Genomic DNA, 25069 nt, shown 5'->3' on the forward strand with positions numbered 1-25069 from the left:
AAAGATCTATCTGTATCCATATCTATAGAGAGATACATAGATACGTCCACTCACAAAACAACAGTTTATAGCCTTCACTTTAAATTCTTCTTTTTCTTGATTTCCCAACAAAGAGAATCATCTTGTTCTATAATGAATGAAAATATCCTTTGAGTGACAGAATTCAAGGTGTAGTCACACCACCAGGCTATTAAGTAATTTGCCACAGATAAAACAAGATAAATTATGTTCACCATGATTACCCCTGCAATATCCATTTTTGCTCATTAGAAATAAATTCAAACAATTCTACAGGCTTGAGTATTTCTTTTCCAGAACAAGGAATTTGATGAACAAAAATACAATCATTGTCCTAATGATCTCAATACCCATTCCAATGAAGGGATTTCAACTGTGAACTCTTTGCTGATAAACTTTTTGAATGGCTACTTTAGTGAAAGGGGAAAACAAAGATCTAGGCATGTTTTATTAGACTTTGTAAAGGAAACACGAGGGAATTTCAGATTCTCTGTCTTTCCATCAACAGACATTTCAAAACACGAATGCTTTTTCAATGCTTTTCATCATTTCATGATACCTACCAATCAGAGACAGCAAAAATATTCTTAAAACTACTAACACCTTTCTCTGTCCACAGGATGTTGCCCTTCACTGACAATGCACAACAGACTTGGAATAAGCAACCCCTGGGAGTTACACTGGTCCATAAAAATGCATAGAGTGGGCATCTGTCTCTCTTGGGAAATGGACCTCAGTTGTTAGCATGGATATTGTAGTAACACTGAGAAAAGGTTAGATATTTTGCTTAGTAATGAAAATATGAGGATTTTAGATCGTCTGTCTACAGCTTTTGTAGGGCTAGCCACATTGAGAGGATCTAATGTTTCAGAAGTATATTAACTGATTTAATTAATATAAAAAACTACTGACAGAAAATAAATGAACTATATGGGGAAAAAACAAAGTCCTTTAAATGTTGATAAGGAAATATATATGTAAACATTTAATTTGTACATGGTTACATGTGTGTGTATATATTTATATATATAGTATCTCACATAAACAGACATATAAACATATAATCAGTAAAAAGACATGCTACTAATCATGTTATTATTACTTATAAAATTAAATGCAATACAATTATATCCTCCTGTCCTGTTTATCTCCTTAGCTTTTAAACATACTTTAAAACTAAAATATGTTTTGTTTATATTATTATATGTGTGAGTGTGAAGTCGCTCAGTCGTGTCCGACTCTTTGCGACCCCGTGGACTATAGCCCACCAAGCTCCTCTGTCCATGGCATTCTCCAGGCAAGAATACTGGAGTGGGTTGCCATTTCCTTCTCCAGGGGATATTATTATATATTTATATTAAATTATATTATTTTATTTTGGGGGAAAGAAACTCTGCTTTCTGTGGCATGCAATTCAATGGGTTATGATGCTAGCAAAAATATTTATTAATATTAATCAACAGATAGTTTATTTTTCCTAACACAGTTTATAGATATCACTGAGTGATTTCATCAAATTATTTCTATTGAAGTTACAAATTCATTTTTAGAAATTAGGTTTATAGTATAAAACTTTAATTTTTAAAATTTAATGCAGAACCTTTATATTAACACTTTACTATTAAACCTTAACTTCACTTACTGACCTGAATAACGAATCTTGAATCCTTTTTTACTGGTTGCATGGTCAGTGGACCAGCGGAGATATAACTGATTACTCTTGCTTGTAAAATTTGATTGTTCAGTATGGTTTCCACTCAAGACCACTAGCAGAGGACTTTGACCAGAAGACCCTAAATGAAACAAAAAAAAGCAAAAAAGTTATGATATGAATTAGCACCTACAAATACAGACTACTCTTAGCTTTTGATTAAGTTGGAGTCTAACTGTACAATATACAGCTATTTAGTTCCAAAGGAGACAAAGAACTCCAAATAAAGCAACAGATACAGTTCCTCATAAAAATAATAACAATAAAAGAAGCAATAGCCAACCAAAATAATTTAAGATATATATGCTGTTAATACATAATACTTGAAATGAAAATGTTACTTATAAAATGGCAGTAATTAAAAAAAGAAAATAGTTCCCACTACTATTAGTATATGCAACATTGAATCGATACAGGGAATTGAACACTAGTAAAAGTACTGTTGTTTAGTCCCTAAGTCGTCCAGTTCTTTGGGACCTTCTGGACTGCAGCACTCCAGGCTTCCCTGTCCTTCATATCTCCCAGAGTTTGTTCAAATTCATGTCCATTGAGTCAGTGATGCCATGCAACCATCTCATCCTCTGTGGCCCCATTTCTCCTTTTGCCCCCAATCTTTCCCAGCATCAGAGTCTTTTTCAATGAGTTGGCTCTTTGCATTAGGTGGCCAAAGTATTGGAGCTTCAGCTTCAGTAGCAGTCCTTTTAATGAATAGTCAGGGTTGATTTCCTTCAGGATTGACTGGTTTGATCTTCTTACAGTCCAAGGAACTCTCAGGAAGAGAGAGCACCAGCACCATAATTTGAAAGCATTAATTCTCTGGTGCTCAGCCTTCTTTATGGTCCAACTCTCACATCTGTACATAGCTTTGACTGTACGGGCTTCCCAGGCGGCTCAGTGCTAAAGAATCTGACAATGCAGGAGACATGGGTTCAGTCCCTTGGCTGGGAAGAACTCCTGGAGAAGGAAATGGCAACCCACTCTAGGATTCATGCTTGGGAATGGAGGACCCTGGCAGGCTACAGACCATGGGGTCACAAAGAGTTGGATACAGCTTAGTGACTAAACGGAAGCAGTGAAAGTAAAAATTAGTACAATCACCTTGGAGAGCAGTTTAGTAATAGCCAATACACCTGTAGGTTTTAATTCTATTTTTTATAAACTCCAGAATATGTGTACAAATGTTTGTATAACAAAATGTATATCCTAGCAATTTTTATAGGGAAATTTAGATTCTAACTTGTGGTTTGGAGTTTAAAAAGATGTTAAAAATGTTTTCAAAGAAATTCTACACAGATTAAAAATGATATTTAGAAGTTAAATCTATTTGCAAATAAATATAATAGGATAACAATTGTTATTAAACATTCAAAAGTGTACAATATACAAACTGTGTGAATGTTCATGCCTGTGAGTGTATAGATAGGAGATGGTACTTGGTAGCAGATAGACAGACAGATCGATAGACTGATAGAGATAGGGAATGAGCCATGAATCATGCGCATGCATGACACTTCACAATATTAAATGCCTCCAGCGGAGGTGCAAGGGAACTGGGTGTGCAAGCAGCTCCTAAATTGACTGAACTTGTTGCTTCTTTGAAAAAAATAACACACAAGATAAATCTGACAAAATACTAAAATGCAATACATCAAGTAATAAGTCCATGCCCATATATATTAAAAAAAACCCTTTCTGTATATTTAATTTTTAAAAATTGAAAAAAAAAACAAAGCTAATACTTAACATAGTTAATAGTCACTGGCATTATTCTCATCACTGTAACCTGACACTATTTGTTGAGACGAGTCACTATTGAATTCAGAAACTACATCCACACTTTAAGGTCTCCTCCAGGACACCCCTTGATGGCATCTCAAATTCTAACAGGCTTCATGGCTTTCCTGCCAATGCAGGAGATGCAGTAAATTCGGGTGTAATCCCTGGATCATGAAGATTTCCTGGAGAAGGAAATGGCAATCCATTCCAGTACTCTTGCCTGGAGAATACTATGGACAAGTGTTGTCTGTGCTTTTTACTTGTTGTTTGAAGAGATAATTTATATTCTAAAATGAAATGCCACTGGGAAATAAATTTACCTGAATTTATACAATTTTAAAATGTCATTTTTCAGTTCAGTTCAGTCACTCAGTCGTGTCCGACTCTTTGCGACCCCATGAATTGCAGCACGCCAGGCCTCCCTGTCCATCACCAACTCCCAGAGTTCACTCAGACTAACTTCCATCGAGTCAGTGATGCCATCCAGCCATCTCATCCTGGGTCGTCCCTTTCTCCTCCTGCCCCCAATCCCTCCCAGCATCAGAGTCTTTTCCAATGAGTCAACTCTTCACATGAGGTGGCCAAAGTACTGGAGTTTCAGCTTTAGCATCATTCCTTCCAAAGAAATCCCAGGGTTGATCTCCTTCAGAATGGATTGGTTGGATCTCCTTGCAGTCCAAGGGACTCTCAAGAGTCTTCTCCAACACCACAGTTCAAACGCATCAATTCTTTGGTGCTCAGCTTTCTTCACAGTCCAACTCTCACATCCATACATGACCACAGGAAAAACCATGGCCTTGACTAGGCGGACCTTAGTCGGCAAAGTAATGTCTCTGCTTTTGAATATACTATCTAGGTAGCTCATAACTTTTCTTCCAAGGAGGAAGCATCTTTTAATTTCATGGCTGCAGTCACCATCTGCAGTGATTTTGGAGCCCCCAAAAATAAAGTCTGACACTGTTTCTACTGTTTCCCCATCTATTTCCCATGAAGTGATGGGACCAGATGCCATGATCTTCGTTTTCTGAATGTTGAGTTTTAAGCCAACTTTTTCACTCTCCTCTTTCACTTTCATCAAGAGGCTTTTGAGTTCCTCTTCACTTTCTGCCATAAGGGTGGTGTCATCTGCATATCTGAGGTTATTGATATTTCTCCCGGCAATCTTGATTCCAGCTTATGTTTCTTCCAGTCTGGCGTTTCTCATGATGTACTCTGCATAGAAGTTAAATAAGCAGGGTGACAATATACAGCCTTGAGATACTCCTTTTCCTATTTGGAACCAGTCTGTTGTTCCATGTCCAGTTCTAACTGTTGCTTCCTGACCTGCATACGGATTTTTCAAGAGGCAGGTTAGGTGGTCTGGTATTCTCATCTCTTTCAGAATTTTCCAGAGTTGATTGTGATCCACACAGTCAAAGGCTTTGGCATAGTCAATAAAGCAGAAATAGATGTTTTTCTGGAACTCTCTTGCTTTTTCCGTGATCCAGTGGATGTTGGCAATTTGATCTCTGGTTCCTCTGCCTTTTCTAAAACCAGCTTGAACATCAGGGAGTTCACGGTTCACGTGTTGCTGAAGTCTGGCTTGGAGAATTTTGAGCATTACTTTACTAGCATGTGAGATGAGTGCAATTGTGTGGTAGTTTGAGCATTCTGTGGCATTGCCTTTCTTTGGGATTGGAATGAAAACTGACCTTTTCCCATCCTGTGGCCACTGCTGAGTTTTCCAAACTTGCTGGCATATTGAGTGCAGCACTTTCACAGCATCATCTTTCAGGGTTTGAAACAGCTCTACTGGAATTCCATCACCTGCACTAGCTTTGTTCGTAGTGATGCTTTCTAAGGCCCAATTGACTTCACATTCCAGGATGTCTGGCTCTAGATTAGTGATCACATCATCATCATTATCTGGGTTGTGAAGATGTTTTTTGTATAGTTCTTCTGTGTATTCTTGCCACCTCTTCTTAATATCTTCTGCTTCTGTTAGGTCCAGAGCATTTCTGTCCTTTATCGAGCCCATCTTTGCATGAAATATTCCCTTGGTACCTCTAATTTTCTGGAAGAGATCTCTAGTCTTTCCCGTTCTGTTGTTTTCCTCTATTTCTTTGCATTGATCGCTGAAGAAGGCTTTCTTGTCTGTTCTTGCTATTCTTTGAAACTCTGCATTCAGATGCTCATATCTTTCCTTTTCTCCTTTGCTTTTCACCTCTCTTCTTTTCACAGCTATTTGTAAGTCCTCCCCAGACAGCCATTATGCTTTTTTGCATTTCTTCTCCATGGGAATGGTCTTGATCCCTGTCTCCTGTACAATGTCACGAACCTCTGTCCATAGTTCATCAGGCACTCTATCTATCAGATCTAGGCCCTTAAATCTATTTCTCACTTCCAGTGTATAATCATAAGGGATTTGATTTAGGTCATACCTGAATGGTCTAGCGGTTTCCCCTACTTTCTTCAATTTGAGTCTGAATTTGGTAATAAGGAGTTCATGATCTGAGCCACAGTCAGCTCCTGGTCTTGTTTTTGTTGACTGTATAGAGCTTCTCCATCTCTGGCTGCAAAGAATATAATCAATCTGATTTTGGTGTTGACCATCTGGTGATGTCCATGTGTAGAGTCTTCTCTTGTGTTGTTGGAAGAGGGTGTTTGCTATGACCAGTTTGAGTCAAGTTTCAGATATTCTTAATCAAACATGTAATCCTTCATCATCTTTCATCTCTTGTCTTTGCTTTTCATGTAACAAACTTTCTAAAGGATTATTCTTTAAAAATATACATGTCCATAATGAATAGCAGTACCATCTCTTTTATTAAGATGAAAATTAGCAAGTTTTGCACAAGTGAAGACCACCATTTGTATTTTGACACCTTTCTCAGTTTAGTTCTATAATGACTTAAGTCCTATTTTGTTTTTAAATTGAGGAATATTCACTACTTGAGCTGTGTGTGTATGTGTGTGTGCATTCATTTCCTCAGTCATATTCAACTCTTTGCAGCCCCATGGACTGTAGCCCACTGATCTCCTCTGCCCATGGAATATTCCAAGCAAGAACACTGGGGTGGGTTGCCATTTCCTCCTCCAGGGGATCTTCCTGACCTATGGTACAAACCTGTATATCTTGTGTCTCCTGCATTGGCAGGCAGATTCTTTACCACTTGCACCACCTGGCGCCATGCTACTGCTGTTAATAAAGCTTAAAATTGATATAGTCAATTTATTATTTTTTTTTGCCAACTCATGAGCTATAAAACAGCCACTGCATTTCAAAAAATCAAAGGAGATGCAATGAACATGACATTTACTGCAACACAAATGCCAATGCTTAGAAAATTATTCATATGAAACTCTGACCTTTCATTTTATAGAAAAATCTTTGAGAGTAAAACTAAACCTACTCATAGATCTCTGGCAATTTTGACAGCAACTGCTTTGATATTATCTCTATTAACTATTTTGCTTGTGGTTTATCATGGGTGTGATCTGTCTGTATTTGGAGGGAGCTCACACTGTAAATGCTTTGGGCATAAATTATTGATAATGATTTTGCTTCTGAAATTAGAAGAGGTAGAAGCACTGCCAGCTAAACTTTCAATTCTACCAAAGTAAAACAAAGGAACCCACATATATTTAGAATGATTATGTAAATATATATATAACTACATACAGAATTTATAGGAATATATATATACACAAAGACACACACACAGCCCCTGGAGGTTGGTTGCCTGCCTTTACTATTTGTGACATCTAATCAGCCTCAAGGCACAGTTTCCCTAGCTCCTCATTGACAAAAGAAGCCTGTTTGTACACCTGTCTAGTGTGTTACTGCTTCCTATCCTAGAGATTAAGGGCCAAGTCTTCAATAGTACGTGTCTGTTTTAACACGCACTTAAAAACTCTGAAAATGAAAATATTACTCTTCAGTCCTCTGTTTCTACATATATAAGTATGAGTTTAATTTCCAATTTAGCTGTTCATCTTTGAAAATCCGTAAATTAATTTACTGTATATCCACAGAAGCAACTTGACTATTATGACTCATCAAGTCAATAAAAAGCATGCAAACATACACAGAATCAATTACAGCAATTTTTTTTCACTGAATTGATTGTTATTTATCTGAACTCAGTGACAAATCCATCAAAACGTGTGAAAACCCTGTTATTATCTACAGCCATAATTGTATGATGGTCTAATTTTGGGGCTATGACAATCCTTCTGTATAAAGAAAAATTATTAACATCAGTTTCATTTCAAATCAACAATTCAAGCACATACTATGTTTTAGAAGAGTACTGTCATTTTAAAATGTTCATTAAAATTGTACAAAAATGTGTAAGACTCACGTTGAAAACAGTATTAGCATTTGTTCAGGGAACTATCTCTAAAAAAATTCTACATTAAGAATACTATAGCATTTATCACCCAAAAAACTCTATGGACCATTATTTTTATATATTTCTAGTAAAACAATCATTTAGATCAATTAAAGTACTTATAGCCCTCTGCTCTCTTAAATTTCCTAAAATATCTTCTAGATCAATATAATCTTAGGAGAAAGAAAAGGAAGAGTTCCTGAAATCATCCATACTTTAAAGCCTCATGTTAAAGGATTAAAGAATGGTTAATGTAAATTCAGTACATTTTTAAGGTGTATTAAACCAGCATTTCAATGGTTTAAATTTGCAACATTAAGAAGGGCATGGTGATGTTTTTCCTATCACTTGATCTCTGAGACCATACTAGTCGAAGAATAACTCATTTTTCATGTGTGTGGGGCGGGGGGGAGATGTAATTTGTCTTAAGAATATATTCAAGTTTGTGCATTACAAAATATAACAAGATCCTTATATATTATGTGTAGGTCCCTGGTATGTATTCTTTTTTTGACTGTACCTAGAGGCATGTGGGATCTTTGTTCCCTGACCAGAGATCTAACCCACGCCCTCCAGAGTGGAAGCTCAGAGTCTTAACCACTGGATCACAAGGGAAGTCCCAAGGTTGCTGGTATGTTAACAAAGTTTGAAGAGACTTACCATCAAATATTTCCAGTGCATCAAATTGCTTTTCACTTTGGAATGTGTCTACAAAGATGGTGATATTGTAGTTTGGTTCCACTCGGATGCTCCAGGAGCAGGTCTGAGAGTTAAAATAGTTGCCTGGATACCCTGGGCTGAGGATGACGCCAGAGGATTCTGTCCGGACTTCATTGGCTGGGCATTGTGCTAAGGAGAAAAGCACCAGGGAAAGTTTTCCTTAACAAAATCAATTCCTGGATATGCAAGCTCATGGGGGAAAAGAAAAAGCAATCTTACTAAGTCAACTGTGACCAGATTTACTAGATGATACACACATAGCCTTTTCATCCTGTTCATGGGGTTCTCAAGGCAAGAATACTGAAGGGGTTTGCCATTCCCTTCTCCAGTGGACCACATTTTGATGACCCGACCATCTCGGATGGCCCTACACGTTACGGCTCATCATAGTTTCATTGAGTTAGACTAGTCTGTGGCCCATGTGATCAGTTTGATTAGTTTTCTGTGATTGTGGTTTTCATTCTGTCTGCCCTCTGAGGGATAAGGATAAGTTTATGGAGTGTTGTTACATCAGAGCAGAACCCAACTCTGGCTCTACTGTACATTTAAAGCAGGTCCAGGGAGATTGCAAAACCCTAGACCCTGTGCACATGCAGACAGAAAAAAAAAACTCTAACATTTTACTTTACTTTTTTAATATCAATACATTTTCTTAACTTGAGAATACTCACTTTTGTGATAGCCCTCTGTGCTAAAATATATTTGGCCTGTGTCTGGGGCCCCTGGCAGGAGCTCCCCAAACCCTTGGTGTTTTCTGAGTGCTGGAAGTGTCTTCGTGGCTCCAAAGGCCCCTCTGGGTGACACCTGAGTCTGAGCTGATGAGGTGACTCAGAGTGGGTCTATGTAGCCTCAGAAGGACTGGTCACCACAAGCACCCAGGGAGGAGAAGGTGCGGACTTTCTGCCTGCTCACACACCCAGGGGAAGTGGGGAGGGGGGGGCTGGGGTACTGGAGACTCGGTTGCACCAAAGCTTTTAAAGATCATATTTGTTGAGCCTGCAGGTTGGTGTAGACACACATAGCGGGAGGGTGGGTCACCCCAGGTCCTGAGAGACACCTCCAGGCCCTGCCCTTTGTACCCTACTTGTTCACTCTACTGTTGATAGTTCCCTATATAACATTTACTGTAAATGTGAGTCACATTTGTTTCCCTGATTTTTGTGAGCTGTTCTAACAAAGGATCAAACCAGAGAGGGGGTCCCAAGATGGCAGAGGAATAGGACGGGGAGAACACTTTCTCCTCCACAAATTCATTAAAAGATCATTTGAATGTTGAGCAACTTCCACAAAACAACTTCTGAATGCTGGAAGAGAACACCAGGCACCCAGAAAGGCAGCCCAATCTCTTCAAAAGGAGGTAGGATAAAATATAAAAGATGAAAACAGAGACAAAAGATTGAGGGATCGAGACCCATCCTGGGGAGGGAGTCATGAAGGAGAAGTTTCCACACAGTAGGAAAACCTCTCACAGGCAGGTCTGTGGCGGAGTTTTAGACTCTCAGAGGGCAACATAACCAAGAGAAAAACAAAACAAAACACAGACTCTGCACCTAACTGCAACTGCCAGAAGAGAAGTAGCCCAGATGCTCACATTCACCACCAGTGAGTCGGGGCTGGGCAGGGAGGCACAGCCTGGTCCTTAGGGTAAGGACCGGGCCTGAGTGCCCTGAGAACAATCTAAGGGAGCTAATGTGAGATAGCAACCCAAACTGTGGGATCGCCAAAAGATAAAAAATATGTCTTTCCTGCAAAATGCTCTAACTCTCAGCCTGGCACACTCACAGAACAAAGGATTGAGTGAATAACAAAGGAGAGCTGGCTGTCTGTGTGTGGGCCCCTCCCACCTCTGGAGGCAGAGAGGCAGGCCTACTACAGCCAGAGTCAGAAGGCAAGGGGCTGCTGCAATCTCAGCCCCAGAGATGGTATCCTCCACCAAACTGTGAGGCTCCCAGTTGCTAACCATGTCTTCCTGGGATCCTAGATGTTGACATCTGCCAGGGGTGTCACAGCCTGAGATCAGTGCCCTAGAGGAGACACACAACACACCTGAGACGGCGTGCTTGCGGCGTCCCTGGGAAACTGAGCAGCTGGGACCGGGGAGGTGATTAAGACACATGGCCCACCTGGGACAGTGCACTCACCAATCACCTGGTCACTTGAGCTGCTCAGACCTGGGAAGGGCACAAAACGCACAGCCCAATCTGGTCTGTGCCCTTGCGGAGTACCCAAGAAGCTGAGCGGCTTAGACCTGGGAAGTACATAAAATGCAGGGCCAACTTGGGACAGTGTCCTTGCAGAGCTCCATGAAGCCCTGAGCATTGTAGACCCAGGAAGCACATGCTGTCTTGGACTGGGGCAAACCCTCTGTGGTCCATACACTGCAAACACTCCCCACACATGCCAGTGAAATTTGTTTAGAGAGTCCCTCCCTCTCCACAACACAACTGAACAAGTGAGCCTAAATAAATGACCACCTTTGCCCCTTTCTGTCAGGGGGGAAATTAGACACAGAAGAGACTTGCAAATAGAGGAAGCCAAAATAAACAAAGGAGAGGGAATCACTCTGGAAGTGATGGGCACGACAGATGAAAACCCTGCAGTTAATATTGATAGTGCATTGGAGGGGGCCCATAGACCTAGACAACAAGTGCAAGCTGGAACAAGGAATTATCTGAACTGAACTGAGCCCACACTGCCCATAACAGCTCCAGAGAAATTCCTAGATATATTTTTACTATTAACACTTTTTCATTAAAAAAATTAAGTTCTTTATTATTCCTTTAATTTTCATTTTTATAACCTACAATTACCCTGCAAAAATAAAAGACCCTATTTTTAAAGCAAGTTTCAAATATGTGTGTGTGTGTGTGTCTTAACCTTTGTAATTGATTTTGCTTTGTATTTTTTATATTGTATTTTTGAGAGTCTGTGAAGAAGGCTGAGCACCAAATAATTGATGCTTTTGAACTGTGGTGTTGGAGAAGACTCTTGAGAGTCCCTTGGACTGCAAGAAGATCCAACCAGTCCATTCTGAAGGAGATCAGCCCTGGGATTTCTTTGGAAGGAATGATACTAAAGCTGAAACTCCAGTACTTTGGCCACCTCATGCGAAGAGTTGACTCATTGGAAAAGACTTTGATGTTGGGAAGGATTGGGGGCAGGAGGAGAAGGGGACGACAGAGGATGAGATGGCTGGATGGCATCACTGACTTGATGGACATGAATCTGAGTGAACTCCAGGAGTTAGTGATGGACAGGGAGGCCTGGCGTGCTGCAATTCATGGGGTTGCAAAGAGTCAGACACGACTGAGTGACTGAACTAAAATGAACTGACCTCTATTCTAGATTTTTAATCTTTGCTTTGTATTTGTTATCCATTTTGTATCTTTAAGTATCTAATCTTCAGTGTTCATTTTCACTTAGGGATTTAATTACTGGCTTGATTGCTTTCTCCCCTTTTGAATCTCCTTTTTCTCCCCCAGGTCACCTCTATCTCCTTCCTCCCCCTTCTCTTCTCTCCTTAACTCTGTGAATCTCTCTGGGTGTTCTGGGCTGTGGAGAACACTTCAGGAACTGATTACTGACTAGATTGGTCTCTCCTCTTTTGACTTCCCCTCTTCTCCTGGTCATCTATATCTCCATCCTACCTCTTCTCTTCTCTATGTAACTCTGTGAATCTCTATGCATGTCACTCAATTATGTGGAGAATTGTTCACCATTAACCTAGTTGTTTTATCATCTGTGCTGTATAAGGATACTGTAAGAGAAGGACTGAAAGTCAGAGGCAGGAGGCTTAACTCCAAAACATGAGAATATCACAGAACTCCTGATTCCAGGGAACATTAGTAGACAAGAGCACACCCCAAAGTCTTCATACCTACACTGAAACAAAGCTCCACACAAGAGCCTACAAAGTCTAGTGCAAACATACCATGCTAATTCCCCAGCAACGCAGGAACACAACAGTGATCATTTAAAGACAGCCTGCCCAAACAGAAATTAAACAGAATTTAATTTCTAAACAGAAATTAAACATGCAAAACCTGTAGACACCCGAAAACTCACTACTAGACACTTCATTGCTCTCCAGAGAGAAGAGATGCAGCTCCACCCACCAGAACACAGACACAAGTTCCCCCAACCAGGGAACCTTGACAAGCTGCTAGTCCAACCCCACTCACAGGGAGTAGATGCCACAATAAGGAAGAATCACAAACTTCAAATCTACAGAAAGGGCACACCAAACACAGCAATCTAAACAAAATGGAAGGGCAGAGAACATTCAGCAGACAAAGGAATGTGATAAATACCCAACAAATCAAACAAAAGAGGAGGAGATAGGGAGTCTGCCTGAAAAGGAATTCAGAATAATGATAGTAAAGATGATCCAAAATCTTGAAAACAAAATGGAGTTACAGATAAATAGACTAGAGACAAGGATTGAGAAGATGCAAGAAATGTTTAACAAGGACCTAGAAGAAATAAAGAAGAGTCAATTAATAATGGGAACAATGCAATAACTGAGATTAAAAGCTCTCTAGAGGGAATCAACAATAGAATAACAGGCAGAAGAGAGGATAAGTGAGGTGGAAGATAAAATGGCGAAAATGAACGAAGCAGAGATGAAAAAAGAAAAGAAAATTAAAAGAAATGAGGACAACCTCAGAGACCTCTGTGACAATATCAAACACCCAAACATTTGAATCATAGGTGTCCCAGAAGACAAAAAGAAACGGGATGGGAAAATATTTGAGGTGATAATAGTTGAAAACTTCCCTAAAATGGGGAAGGAAATAGCCCCCCAAGTCTAAGAAACCCAGAGAGTCCCAAACCGGATAAACCCAAAGAAAAAGACACCACGACACATATTAATCAAACTAACAGAAATTAAACAGAAAGAGAAATATTAAAAGCAGTGAGGGAAAAGCAACAAGTAACAGATAAGGGGATCTCCATGAGGATAACAGCTGACCTTTTAATAGAAACTCTTCAGGCCAGAAGGGAATACTACTACTATGGCAGAATATAATTAAAGTGATGAAAGAGAAAAACCTACAACCAAGATTACTATATCCACAAGGATCTCATTCAGATATGAAGGAGAAATCAAAAACTTTACAAAGAAGCAAGAGCTGAGAGAATTCAGCACCACCAAACCAGCTCTTCAGCAAGTGCTACACGATCTTCTCTAGACAGGAAACACAGAAAAGGTTTATAAAATTGAACCCAAAACAACAAAGTAAATAGCAATGAGATCATACTTATCAATAATTACCTTAAATGTAAATGGGTTAAATGCTCCAACCAAAAGACAAAGATGGGCCAAATGGATACAAAAACAAGACTCCTATATATGTTGCCTACAAGAGACCCACCTCAAACCTTGGGACACACACTGAAAGTGAAGAGCTGGAGAAAGATATTTCATGCAAATAGAGACCAAAAGAGAGCAGGAGTAGCAATACTCAAATCAGATAAAACAGACTTTGAAATAAAGACCATACTAAGAGACAAAGAAGGAAACTACATAGTAATGATCAAAGGATCAATCCAAGAAAAACATATAACAATGATAAATATATATACACCCAATATAGGAGAACTTCAGTACATAACACAAATGCCAATACATATGAAAGGGGAAATTAAAAGTAACACTATAATAGTGGGGGACTTTAATACCAAAGTCACACATATGGATAGATTAACCAAACAGAAAATTAGCAAGGAAACACAAGTTTTAAATGACACAATGGGCCAATTAGATCTAATTGATATCTACAGGGCATTTCACCCCAGAACAATGGATTTCACCTCTTTTTCAAGTGCACAAGGAACATTATCCAGAATAGGTCACATCCAGCACAATAAATCTAGCCTTGGTAAATTTAAAAATACTGAAATCATTAGTTGTAACATTAGATATAAATTTGGAGAAAAAACCTATAAAAAACACAAACATATGGAGGCTAAAAAACATGTTCCTCAATAACCAACAGATCACAGAAGAAATCAAAAAGGAAATCAAAATATGCACAGAAACAAAAGAAAATGAAAACACAACAACCCCAAACCTATGGGATTCAGTAAAAGCAGTGCTAAAAGGAAGGTTCATAGCAATACAAGCTTACCTCAAGAAACAAGAAAAACATCAAATAAATAACCTAACTTAACACCTAAAGCAACTAGAAAAAGAAGACATGAAGAACCCCAAAGTTAGTCTAAGTAAAGGAATCATAAAAATCAGAGCAGAAATCAATGAAAAAGAAACAAAGGAGACTATTACAAAAGTCAACAAAACTAAAAGATGGTTCTTTGAGAAGATAAATAAAATAAAGAAACCATTAGCTATACTCATCAAGAAAAAAGAGAGAAGAATCAAATCAATAAAAGTGCAAATGAAAATGGAGAAATCACAACAGACAACAAAGAAATACAATACAAAGAATCATAAGAGACTACTATTAGTACCTATATGGAATAAAATGTGTAACTTGGAAGAAATGGATGAGTATAACCTTCCAAAACTGAACCAGGAAGAAATAGAAAATCTAAACAGAGACACCACAAGCACAGAAATTGAAACTGTAATAAAAAATCTTCCAACAAACAAAATCCCAGGACAGATTGCTTCACAGGTGAATTCTACCAAAAATTTAGAGATGAGCTAACACCTATCCTACTCAAACTCTTCCAGAAAATTGGAGTGGAAGGTAAATTCCCAAACTCATTCTATGAGGCCACATCACCCTCATGCCAAAACCAGACAAAGATTCTACCAAAACAGAAAACTACAGGCCAATATCACTGATGAACATAGATGCAAAAATCCTCAACAAAATTCTAGCAAACAGAATTCAATGACATGTTAAAAAGATCATGCACCATGACCAAGTGGATTATGCCAGGGATGCAAGGATTCTTCCACAAATCAATCAATGTGATACACAACATTAACAAACTGAAAGATATAAGCCATATGATTATCTCAATAGATGCAGAGAAAGCTTTTGACAAACATCAACAGCCATTTATGATAAAAATTTTCCAGAAAGCAAGCATAGAAGGAACATACCTCAACATAATAAAAGCCATCTATGACAAACCCACAGAAAATATTATCCTCAACGGTGAAAAATTGAAAGCATTTCCTCTAAAGTCAGGAACAAGACAAGGGTTCCCACTCTCACCAGTACTATTCAACATAGTTTTGGAAGTTTTACCACAGCAGTCAGAGAAGAAAAAGAAATAAAAAGAATCCAGATCGGAAAAGAAGAAGTAAAACTCTCACTATTTGCAGATGACATGATCCTCTACATGGAAAACCCTAAAGATACCACCAGAAAATTACTAGAGCTAATCAATGAATATAGTAAAGCTGCAGGATACAAAATTAATACACATAAGTCCCTTGCATTTCTATACACTAACAATGAGAAAATAGAAAGAAAAATTAAGGAAACAATCCCATTCACCATTGTAAGAAAAATAATACAATACTTAGGAATAAATTTACCTAAGGAAACAAAAGACCTATATATAGAAAACTATAAAACACTGATGAAAGAAATCAAAGAGGACACAAATAGATGGAGAAATATACCATGTTCATGGATCAGAAGAATCAATATAGTGAAAATGAGTATACTACCCAAAGCAATCTATAGATTCATTTGAATCTCTATCAAGCTACCAATGGTATTTTTCACAGAACTAGAACAAATAATTTCACAATTCATATGGAAACACAAAAAGTCTCTAATAGCCAAAGCAATCTTAAGAAAGAAGAATGGAACTGGAGGAATCAACCTGCCTGACTTCAGACTATACTACAAAGCTACAGTCATCAAGACATTATGGTACTGGCACAAAGACAGAAACATAGATCAATGGAACAAAATAGAAAGCCCAGAGATGAACCCATGCACCTATGGACATCTTATCTTTGACAAAGGAGGTGATAATATACAATGGAGAAAAGACAACCTGTTTAACAAGTGATGCTGGAAAACTGGTCAACCATTTGTAAAAGAATGACACTAGAACACTTTCTAACACCATACACAAAATAAACTAAAAATGGATTAAAGATGTAAATACAAGACCAGAAACTATAAAACTCCTAGAGGAAAACATAGGTATACCACTATGACATAAATCACATCAGAATCCTCTATAACCCACCTTCTGGAGTAACGGAAATAAAAGCAAAAATAAACAATTGGGACCTAATTAAATTTAAAAGCTTTTGCAAAATGAAGGAAACTATAAGCAAGGTAAAAAGACACCCTTCAAAATGGGAGAAAGTAATAGCAAATGAAACAACTGACAAAGAATATCCAAAATATACAAGCAGCTCATGCAGCTCAATACCAGAAAAATAATGACCCAATAAAGAAGACATACAGATGGTTAACAAACACATGAAAAGATGCTCAACATCACTCATTATCAGAGAAATGCAAATCAAAACCAAATGAGGTACCATTTCATGCCAGTCAGAATGGCTGCTATCAAAAAGTCTACAAACAATAAATGCTGGAGAGGGTGTGGAGAAAAGGGAACCCTCTTACACTGTTGGTAGGAATGCAAACTAGTATATCCACTATGGAGAACAGTGTAGAGATTCCTTAAAAAGCTCTAACTAGAACTGCCATACGACTCAGCACTCCCACTGCTGGGCATACACACTGAGGAAACCAGAATTGAAAGAGGCATATGTACCCCAATCTTCATCATAGTACTGTTTACAATAGCTAGGACATGGAAGCAACCTAGATGTCCATTGGCAGATGAATGGATAAGAAAACTGGTACATATACACAATGGAGTATTACTCAGCTATTAAAAAGAACACATTTGAATCAGTTCTAATGAGGTGGATGAAACTGGAGCAGAATATACAGAGTGAAGTAAGTCAGAATGAAAAACACCAATACAGTAGTATATTAACACAAATATATGGAATTTAGAAAGATGGTAATGACAACTGTATGCAAAACAACAAAAGAGACACAGATATTAAAAGCAGACTTTCGGACCCTGTGAGAGAAAGCGTGGGTGGGATGATTTGAGAGAATAGCATTGAAACATGCATATTATCAAATGTGATATAGATGATGTGTCCCAGTTCAATGCATGAAAACAGGGTACTCAAAGCTGATGCACTGGGACAACCCAGAGGGATGGGATGGGGAGGGAGGTGGGAGGGGGGTTTGGGATGGGAGGACACATGTACCCCCATGACTGATTCATGTCAATATATGGCAAAAACCACCACAGTATTATAAAGTAATTAGCCTCCAATTAAAATAAATGAATTAAAAAATTAATGGAAGGATCAAACCAGAGGAGAGGTCCCTGGGAACCCCTGATTGATAACCTGCTAGTCAGAAGCACAGGTGACAACCTGGACTTGGTGTCAGCATCTGAGGTGAGGTTTGCTTTGTGGGACTAATCCTCTAACCCTGTGGGATTTGACATTATCTTAGGTCAAGAGTTCAGGATGGAGTTAAACTGTAGGACACTCTGCTGATGTCCAAGGAAAATGAGAGAACTGCTTGGCGGTGGCAAATAACATTCCAAACCCTCATTTATTTATTTATTTATTTCTAAATTAAGGTAAGTATCCTACAAGGTAATATTTATCTGCATAAAATGTGAACTTTCAAGGAACACTTTATTCACCTCATTCCCAAGGAACAATCAATCACTCTAAAGTGGTGACAAATGTGGCTGGTAGCTTGATAGGGATTGCATTGAATTTGTAAATTGCTTTGGGTAGTATACTCATTTTCACTATATTGATTCTTCCAATCCATGAACATGGTATATTTCTCCATCTATTAGTGTCCTCTTTGATTTCTTTCATCAGTGTTTTATAGTTTTCTATATATAGGTCTTTAGTTTCTTTAGGTAGATATATTCCTAAGTATTTTATTCTTTTCGTTGCAATGGTGAATGGAATTGTTTCCTTAATTTCTTTTTCTACTTTCTCATTATTCGTGTATAGGAATGCAAGGGATTTCTGTGTGTTGATTTTATATCCTGCAACTTTACTATATTCATTGATGAGCTCTAGTAATTTTCTGGTGGAGTCTTTAGGGTTTTCCATGTAGAGGATCATGTCATCTGCAAACAGTGAGAGTTTTACTTCTTCTTTTCCAATTTGGATTCCTTTTATTTCTTTTTCTGCTCTGATTGCTGTGGCCAAAACTTCCAGAACTATGTTGAATAGTAGCGGTGAAAGTGGACACCCTTGTCTTGTTCCTGACTTTAGGGGAAATGCTTTCAATTTTTCACCATTGAGGATAATGTTTGCTGTGGGATTGTCATAGATAGCTTTTATTATGTTGAGATATGTTCCTTCTATTCCTGCTTTCTGGAGAGTTTTTATCATAAATGGATGTTGAATTTTGTCAAAGGCCTTCTCTGCATCTATTGAGATAATCATATGGTTTTTATTTTTCAATTTGTTAATGTGGTGAATTACATTGATTGATTTGCGGATATTGAAGAATCCTTGCATCCCTGGGATAAAGCCCACTTGGTCATGGTGTATGATCTTTTTAATGTGTTGTTGGATTCTGATTGCTAGAATTTTGTTGAGGATTTTTGCATCTATGTTCATCAGAGATATTGGCCTGTAGTTTTCTTTTTTTGTGACATCTTTGTCAGGTTTTGGTATTAGGGTGATGGTGGCCTCATAGAATGAGTTTGGAAGTTTACCTTCCTCTGCAATTTTCTGGAAGAGTTTGAGTAGGATAGGTGTTAGCTCTTCTCGAAATTTTTGGTAGAATTCAGCTGTGAAGCCATCTGGACCTGGGCTTTTGTTTGCTGGAAGATTTCTGATTACAGTATCAATTTCCGTGCTTGTGATGGGTCTGTTAAGATTTTCGATTTCTTCCTGGTTCAGTTTTGGAAAATTGTACTTTTCTAAGAATTTGTCCATTTCTTCCACGTTGTCCATTTTATTGGCATACAACTGCTGATAGTAGTCTCTTATGATCCTTTGTATTTCTGTGTTGTCTGTTGTGATCTCTCCATTTTCATTTCTAATTTTATTGATTTGATTTTTCTCTCTTTGCTTCTTGATGAGTCTGGCTAATGGTTTGTCAATTTTATTTATCCTTTCAAAGAACCAGCTTTTGGCTTTGTTGATTTTTGCTATGGTCTGCCACAGTCATCAAGACAGTATGGTACTGGCACAAAGACAGACATATAGATCAATGGAACAAAATAGAAAGCCCAGAGATAAATCCACACACATATGGACACCTTATCTTTGACAAAGGAGGCAAGAATATACAATGGAGTAAAGACAATCTCTTTAACAAGTGGTGCTGGGAAAACTGGTCAACCACTTGTAAAAGAATGAAACTAGATCACTTCCTAACACCGCACACAAAAATAAACTCAAAATGGATTAAAGATCTAAATGTAAGATCAGAAACTATAAAACTCCTAGAGGAGAACATAGGCAAAACACTCTCAGACATAAATCACAGCAGGATCCTCTATGATCCACCTCCTAGAATGCTGGAAATAAAAGCAACAATAAACAAATGGGATCTAATTAAAATTAAAAGCTTCTGCACAACAAAGGAAAATATAAGCAAGGTGAAAAGACAGCCTTCTGAATGGGAGAAAATAATAGCAAATGAAGCAACTGACAAACAACTAATCTCAAAAATATACAAGCAACTTCTGCAGCTCAACTCCAGAAAAATAAACGACCCAATCAAAAAATGGGCCAAAGAACTAAATAGACATTTCTCCAAAGAAGACATACGGATGGCTAACAAACACATGAAAAGATGCTCAACATCACTCATTATTAGAGAAATGCAAATCAAAACCACAATGAGGTACCACTTCACACCAGTCAGAATGGCTGCGATCCAAAAATCTGCAAGCAATAAATGCTGGAGAGGGTGTGGAGAAAAGGGAACCCTCCTACACTGTTGGTGGGAATGCAAACTAGTACAGCCACTATGGAGAACAGTGTGGAGATTCCTTAAAAAATTGCAAATAGAACTACCTTATGACCCAGCAATCCCACTTCTGGGCATACACACCGAGGAAACCAGAATTGAAAGAGACACATGTACCCCAATGTTCATCGCAGCACTGTTTATAATAGCCAGGACATGGAAACAACCTAGATGTCCATCAGCAGATGAATGGATAAGAAAGCTGTGGTACATATACACAATGGAGTATTACTCAGCCGTTAAAAAGAATTCATTTGAATCAGTTCTGATGAGATGGATGAAACTGGAGCCGATTATACAGAGTGAAGTAAGCCAGAAAGAAAAACACCAATACAGTATACTAACACATATATATGGAATTTAGGAAGATGGCAATGACGACCCTGTATGCAAGACAGGGAAAGAGACACAGATGTGTATAACGGACTTTTGGACTCAGAGGGAGAGGGAGAGGGTGGGATGATTTGGGAGAATGACATTCTAACATGTATACTATCATGTGAATTGAATCGCCAGTCTATGTCTGACGCAGGATGCAGCATGCTTGGGGCTGGTGCATGGGGATGACCCAGAAAGATGTTATGGGGAGGGAGGTGGGAGGGGGGTTCATGTTTGGGAATGCATGTAAGAATTAAAGATTTTAAAATTAAAAAAAAAATAAAATAAAAAAGAAAATTAAAAAAAAAGAAAAAGAAAACAATTGTTAATATAATAATTCTGGAGTTTTTTCTGGGAGGTTTATAAGCTATGTGAATACTTAGATTCCCCCAGATTTCTAGGTCTTGTGATTTTCTCCTAGTTTCTGAACTACCAACTCTATAAATGTTAATTTTTCCCATTAAAAATATATTTCACAATTTTATAGCAAAAAAAAAAAATAAAGTGGTGACAATTTTCAAAGCAGAACTTCTAAAAGTGTGGTTATGACACTTGAAGAAGTAGGACTCGTAACTAGTACAATCTGTCATCAAGAATTTATTGGAGGATTGAGCCCAATCAAACAACAGAAAAGTATTAGAAGAAAAATGATAATTATGTGTTTAAATATTTGGTAGATGACATTGAAGTCCCTATTTCCTTTTTTAAATAACAAGGTGTTCAGAGAATGCCAGATAAGAGAACTCAGTTCATTTTAAACAAATTTACTGCTGAACAGAAACAGAAGAGAACTGTCATCCTGTGTAGTAACTGCTGTGAGTTCAGAGGGCCTGGGGACCTCTGGCCTGAGTACAGAGATCCTGTCTTATTAGCCGGATACTTCCCGCAAATGTGTGAGAGCAGAAGTATCAATAATTTAGAGGATGACGCACTTGTGTGTGGGTTTACTCTGTTCCTGGACTGTCATGAAATAATTGCATTTAAGTGGAAACTAGGTTAATCATGGGGGAAATGACAGAATGGAGATGCTTTCCTTATTTTTGAAGTAGCATATTAAATAAAGACTTAAGCATTTCTTCATTAACCAGTTAAGCCCACCTTTGCTTAAAATCACCTATTCTGATAAAAATTTTTAAGGCTGTGTTTGGTGGGATTAAAATGGGCCTTAAACATCTGAAGATTTACTTCAGTTAATTTATATATAAAATGGCAAAAGATCAACATTTTATACCCACCACTCCACCATCTTGAGAAATAAATCCTCTGTAGATCACTGTCGCTAATGTAGCATGGTCCTGACACACTGGTTTTCCAGGGGAAAAAAGTGACTTCAGGGTCCTGACTTAGCACCTCCCATGAGACCCCCAGCTTCTAAGCCATGCAGCAAGAGGCAGGGTCTCAGTGACGCCATGACCACAGGGTCAGCTACAGTTTAAAGCCAGAGGCAGACAAAGTAAGGGCATCTCCCCTGCCTGCCCCCTCGGAGTTTCCCACCTGGATGCGGTTACAAAGTATATTTTTCTCAGAAATAATCTGTTACCTTGGTTATTTAATAATAATCCATTCCAGATTTTCTCCAGATGTTGGAAATCATTTCCTTCTGTAAGGGTGACTGAAGTCTGCCTCATTAGCAACGAAAATGCACCATGTTACCAGATATTTTGGAAGAATCAATTCATGGGCTGAACATTTGCAAAATCAGTACTATTGCAATGCAAAGAAAATTGCCTTTTACAGGGTAGATAATTAGCATTATAAGATGCTTAAAATTAATTTAAGATTTACTTCATCTTTATACCAGTTCCCTAAACAATGCAGACAAATGATCCTCCTCATTACACATATAATGCCCAGAGGATTAGTGTCTTAACCAAGATCACTGAATAATCAAACCTAGACGATAGGTCTTCTCCCTACATTCTGACTTTTTATATGTTTCGCTACCCCTAGTAAATGATAACATTCAAATTCTCTGAAAGAACTGGGAATGGGGGAGTTCCATTCTTTAAAGGAAAAGGAAAGGGAAAGTCACTCAGTCCTGTCCAACTCTTTGCAACCCCATGGACTATACAGTCCACGGAATTCTCCAGGCCAGAAGGTTGGAGTGGGTAGCCTTTCCTTCTCCAGGGGATCTTCCCAAACCAGGGATCAAACTCAGGTCTCCTGCATTGCAGGTGGATTCTTTACCAGCTGAGCCATAAGGGAAGCCCAAGAACGCTGGAATGGGTAGCCTATCCCTTCTCCAGCGGATCTTCCCAACACAGGAATTGAACCATGGTCTCCTGCATTGCAGGTGGGTTCTTTACTAACTGAGTTACCAGGCAAGCCCTTCTTTAAAGGAAGTAAATGTGATTGTGATTTTGAAGTCACAAAATAAAATCTGTCTTAATTTGGGAAGCTTTCTGATAGGCAAACCAATCATACTTCTGGCTTACATTGAGACATTTTAGCTTATTTATGTTTTTTTCCAAATCTTTTTTCCTTTCTATAAAACTTGAGAGGGAGACCTTTAAAATTTTTTAAGTGATATAATTATATACAAATCAACTGAATCAATAGATTTTCTCCTGCTTCATATATTATCTGTTATTACACATGGGGCAAAGATATGAAACACACATTATATGAAACATTTGTGCATTTCAATGTCTCTATATTTTACAGAACATAGTAAACACTAGATAATTTTATGCATTCTTTTATGCCAAAGAGTTCAGAGGGAGAAATAGTAATGCCTACAATTTGCCTAGAAGGTATCAGAAATATCAGTTATTTAATACTTTAATGTATGTAGAGAGAGACGAGACAGGTGACAAAGGGTGTGTAGGAAACATTAATGGTGCAGCCTTGGTGATGGGTATTAAAGTTTTTCAACTTTGTCATATGTTTGAAAATATTACTCACAAACTGTTGGGAAACAGCAAGAAGTCTTATTTGATGTAGTTTTGATTTTGTACAGCTAGCTAAAAGAGAACGGTAATTAAGTATTTCTACTTTTGAGTAATTTAAATTGCAAGAGAATCATAACACAGAGACAAATTCAGATGCATACAAAGAAATTCAGATGCATACAAGGAAGTTCAAACCAATAAAGTAATACAATGTTCCATATGGATCAAGCATATTTATAGTACGAACTTCATACCTTCACATGTCGGCAGGGAACCTTCAAACTGTAGCTGGGAGCTGAGCTTACAGGTCAGCGTGTCCATCCCAGACAGCGTGTACCCAGGGTGGCACTGGTACTTCACGAAGTCTCCTGAAAGAGTCCACATGCGTACTTGGCAATTCTGTCTCCATGACACATGCAGTGTGTGAATGTTATTAAGCACGTGTTACACTCAAGCTGATGTGCAAACCACTTCTTAACCATGATTGGTATTCATGCTTAGTCTACTTAGTGAAATAGTGTCATTTTTAGTTTTCAATTTATAAGAATGCTCTCTTTAAATGTAACCAGTATTTCTATAGAGATTATGGAGCAGTTTTTTCTTCTTTGACTGATATGTCTACGTTCACTCCCTTTCCCCTATGATTACTAATAAAAAAGAAAGAAAGATGAAAGAAGGAAAGAAGGAAAGGGATTCAGAGGCTTGGGACCAAAGGCTGTATAAGAGAATGTCTTTAATGCATCCAGAGAGGGCTACAAAATGACCTTGGTCTAATTAGCACAATGTTCTCATCAACTAAGCCATCAGGAGTAGAGCAGAAACTGGTCACATGGTTTGACCACCACTATAAAACAGGGTGTGACACAGGACTGGGTATTTGTAATTGAGACCAAGAAATCATTTGTCACAATAACTGGTTGGCCAACATACACCACAGAAGGTTTCTTAATGTGGCCTGATGATTATTTAATGAAATAGACCACTAATTTAAAATGAAAAAACAGAATTTCTAAATAGTATCATTCAATATATTCCCCAATTACATTCCAGTTTCAAGGAAAGGTCAATGTTAGACTAACCATTATTTCAGCCACAAACGACTTTCTTCTTCTGGTGCACCAAAATGGTTCCCTAGCTAAATACAAACATCTGCTTAAGTCTGTGTCTGAAAACTGCTTTTAGGAGAAAAATACAAACTGGTGAGTGATG

The 25069-nt window shown here is 38.1% G+C and overlaps 1 protein-coding gene across 1 annotated transcript in view; it reads right to left on the reverse strand.

Annotated features, from left to right (window-relative positions):
- CSMD1 (CUB and Sushi multiple domains 1) overlaps positions 1–25069 on the reverse strand; it is a 2061903-nt gene that overhangs the window by 141101 nt on the left and 1895733 nt on the right. The window contains exons 46-48 of the mRNA XM_069573063.1: positions 24115–24228; positions 8539–8727; positions 1665–1811 (exon numbers count right to left, since the gene is read on the reverse strand). Coding sequence (XP_069429164.1) covers positions 1665–1811; positions 8539–8727; positions 24115–24228 — 450 coding nt within the window. The remainder of the gene's footprint in view (positions 1–1664; positions 1812–8538; positions 8728–24114; positions 24229–25069) is intronic.

This window comes from Ovis canadensis, chromosome 26 (assembly GCF_042477335.2).
Source record: "Ovis canadensis isolate MfBH-ARS-UI-01 breed Bighorn chromosome 26, ARS-UI_OviCan_v2, whole genome shotgun sequence".
NCBI classification, from domain to species: Eukaryota; Metazoa; Chordata; class Mammalia; order Artiodactyla; family Bovidae; genus Ovis; species Ovis canadensis.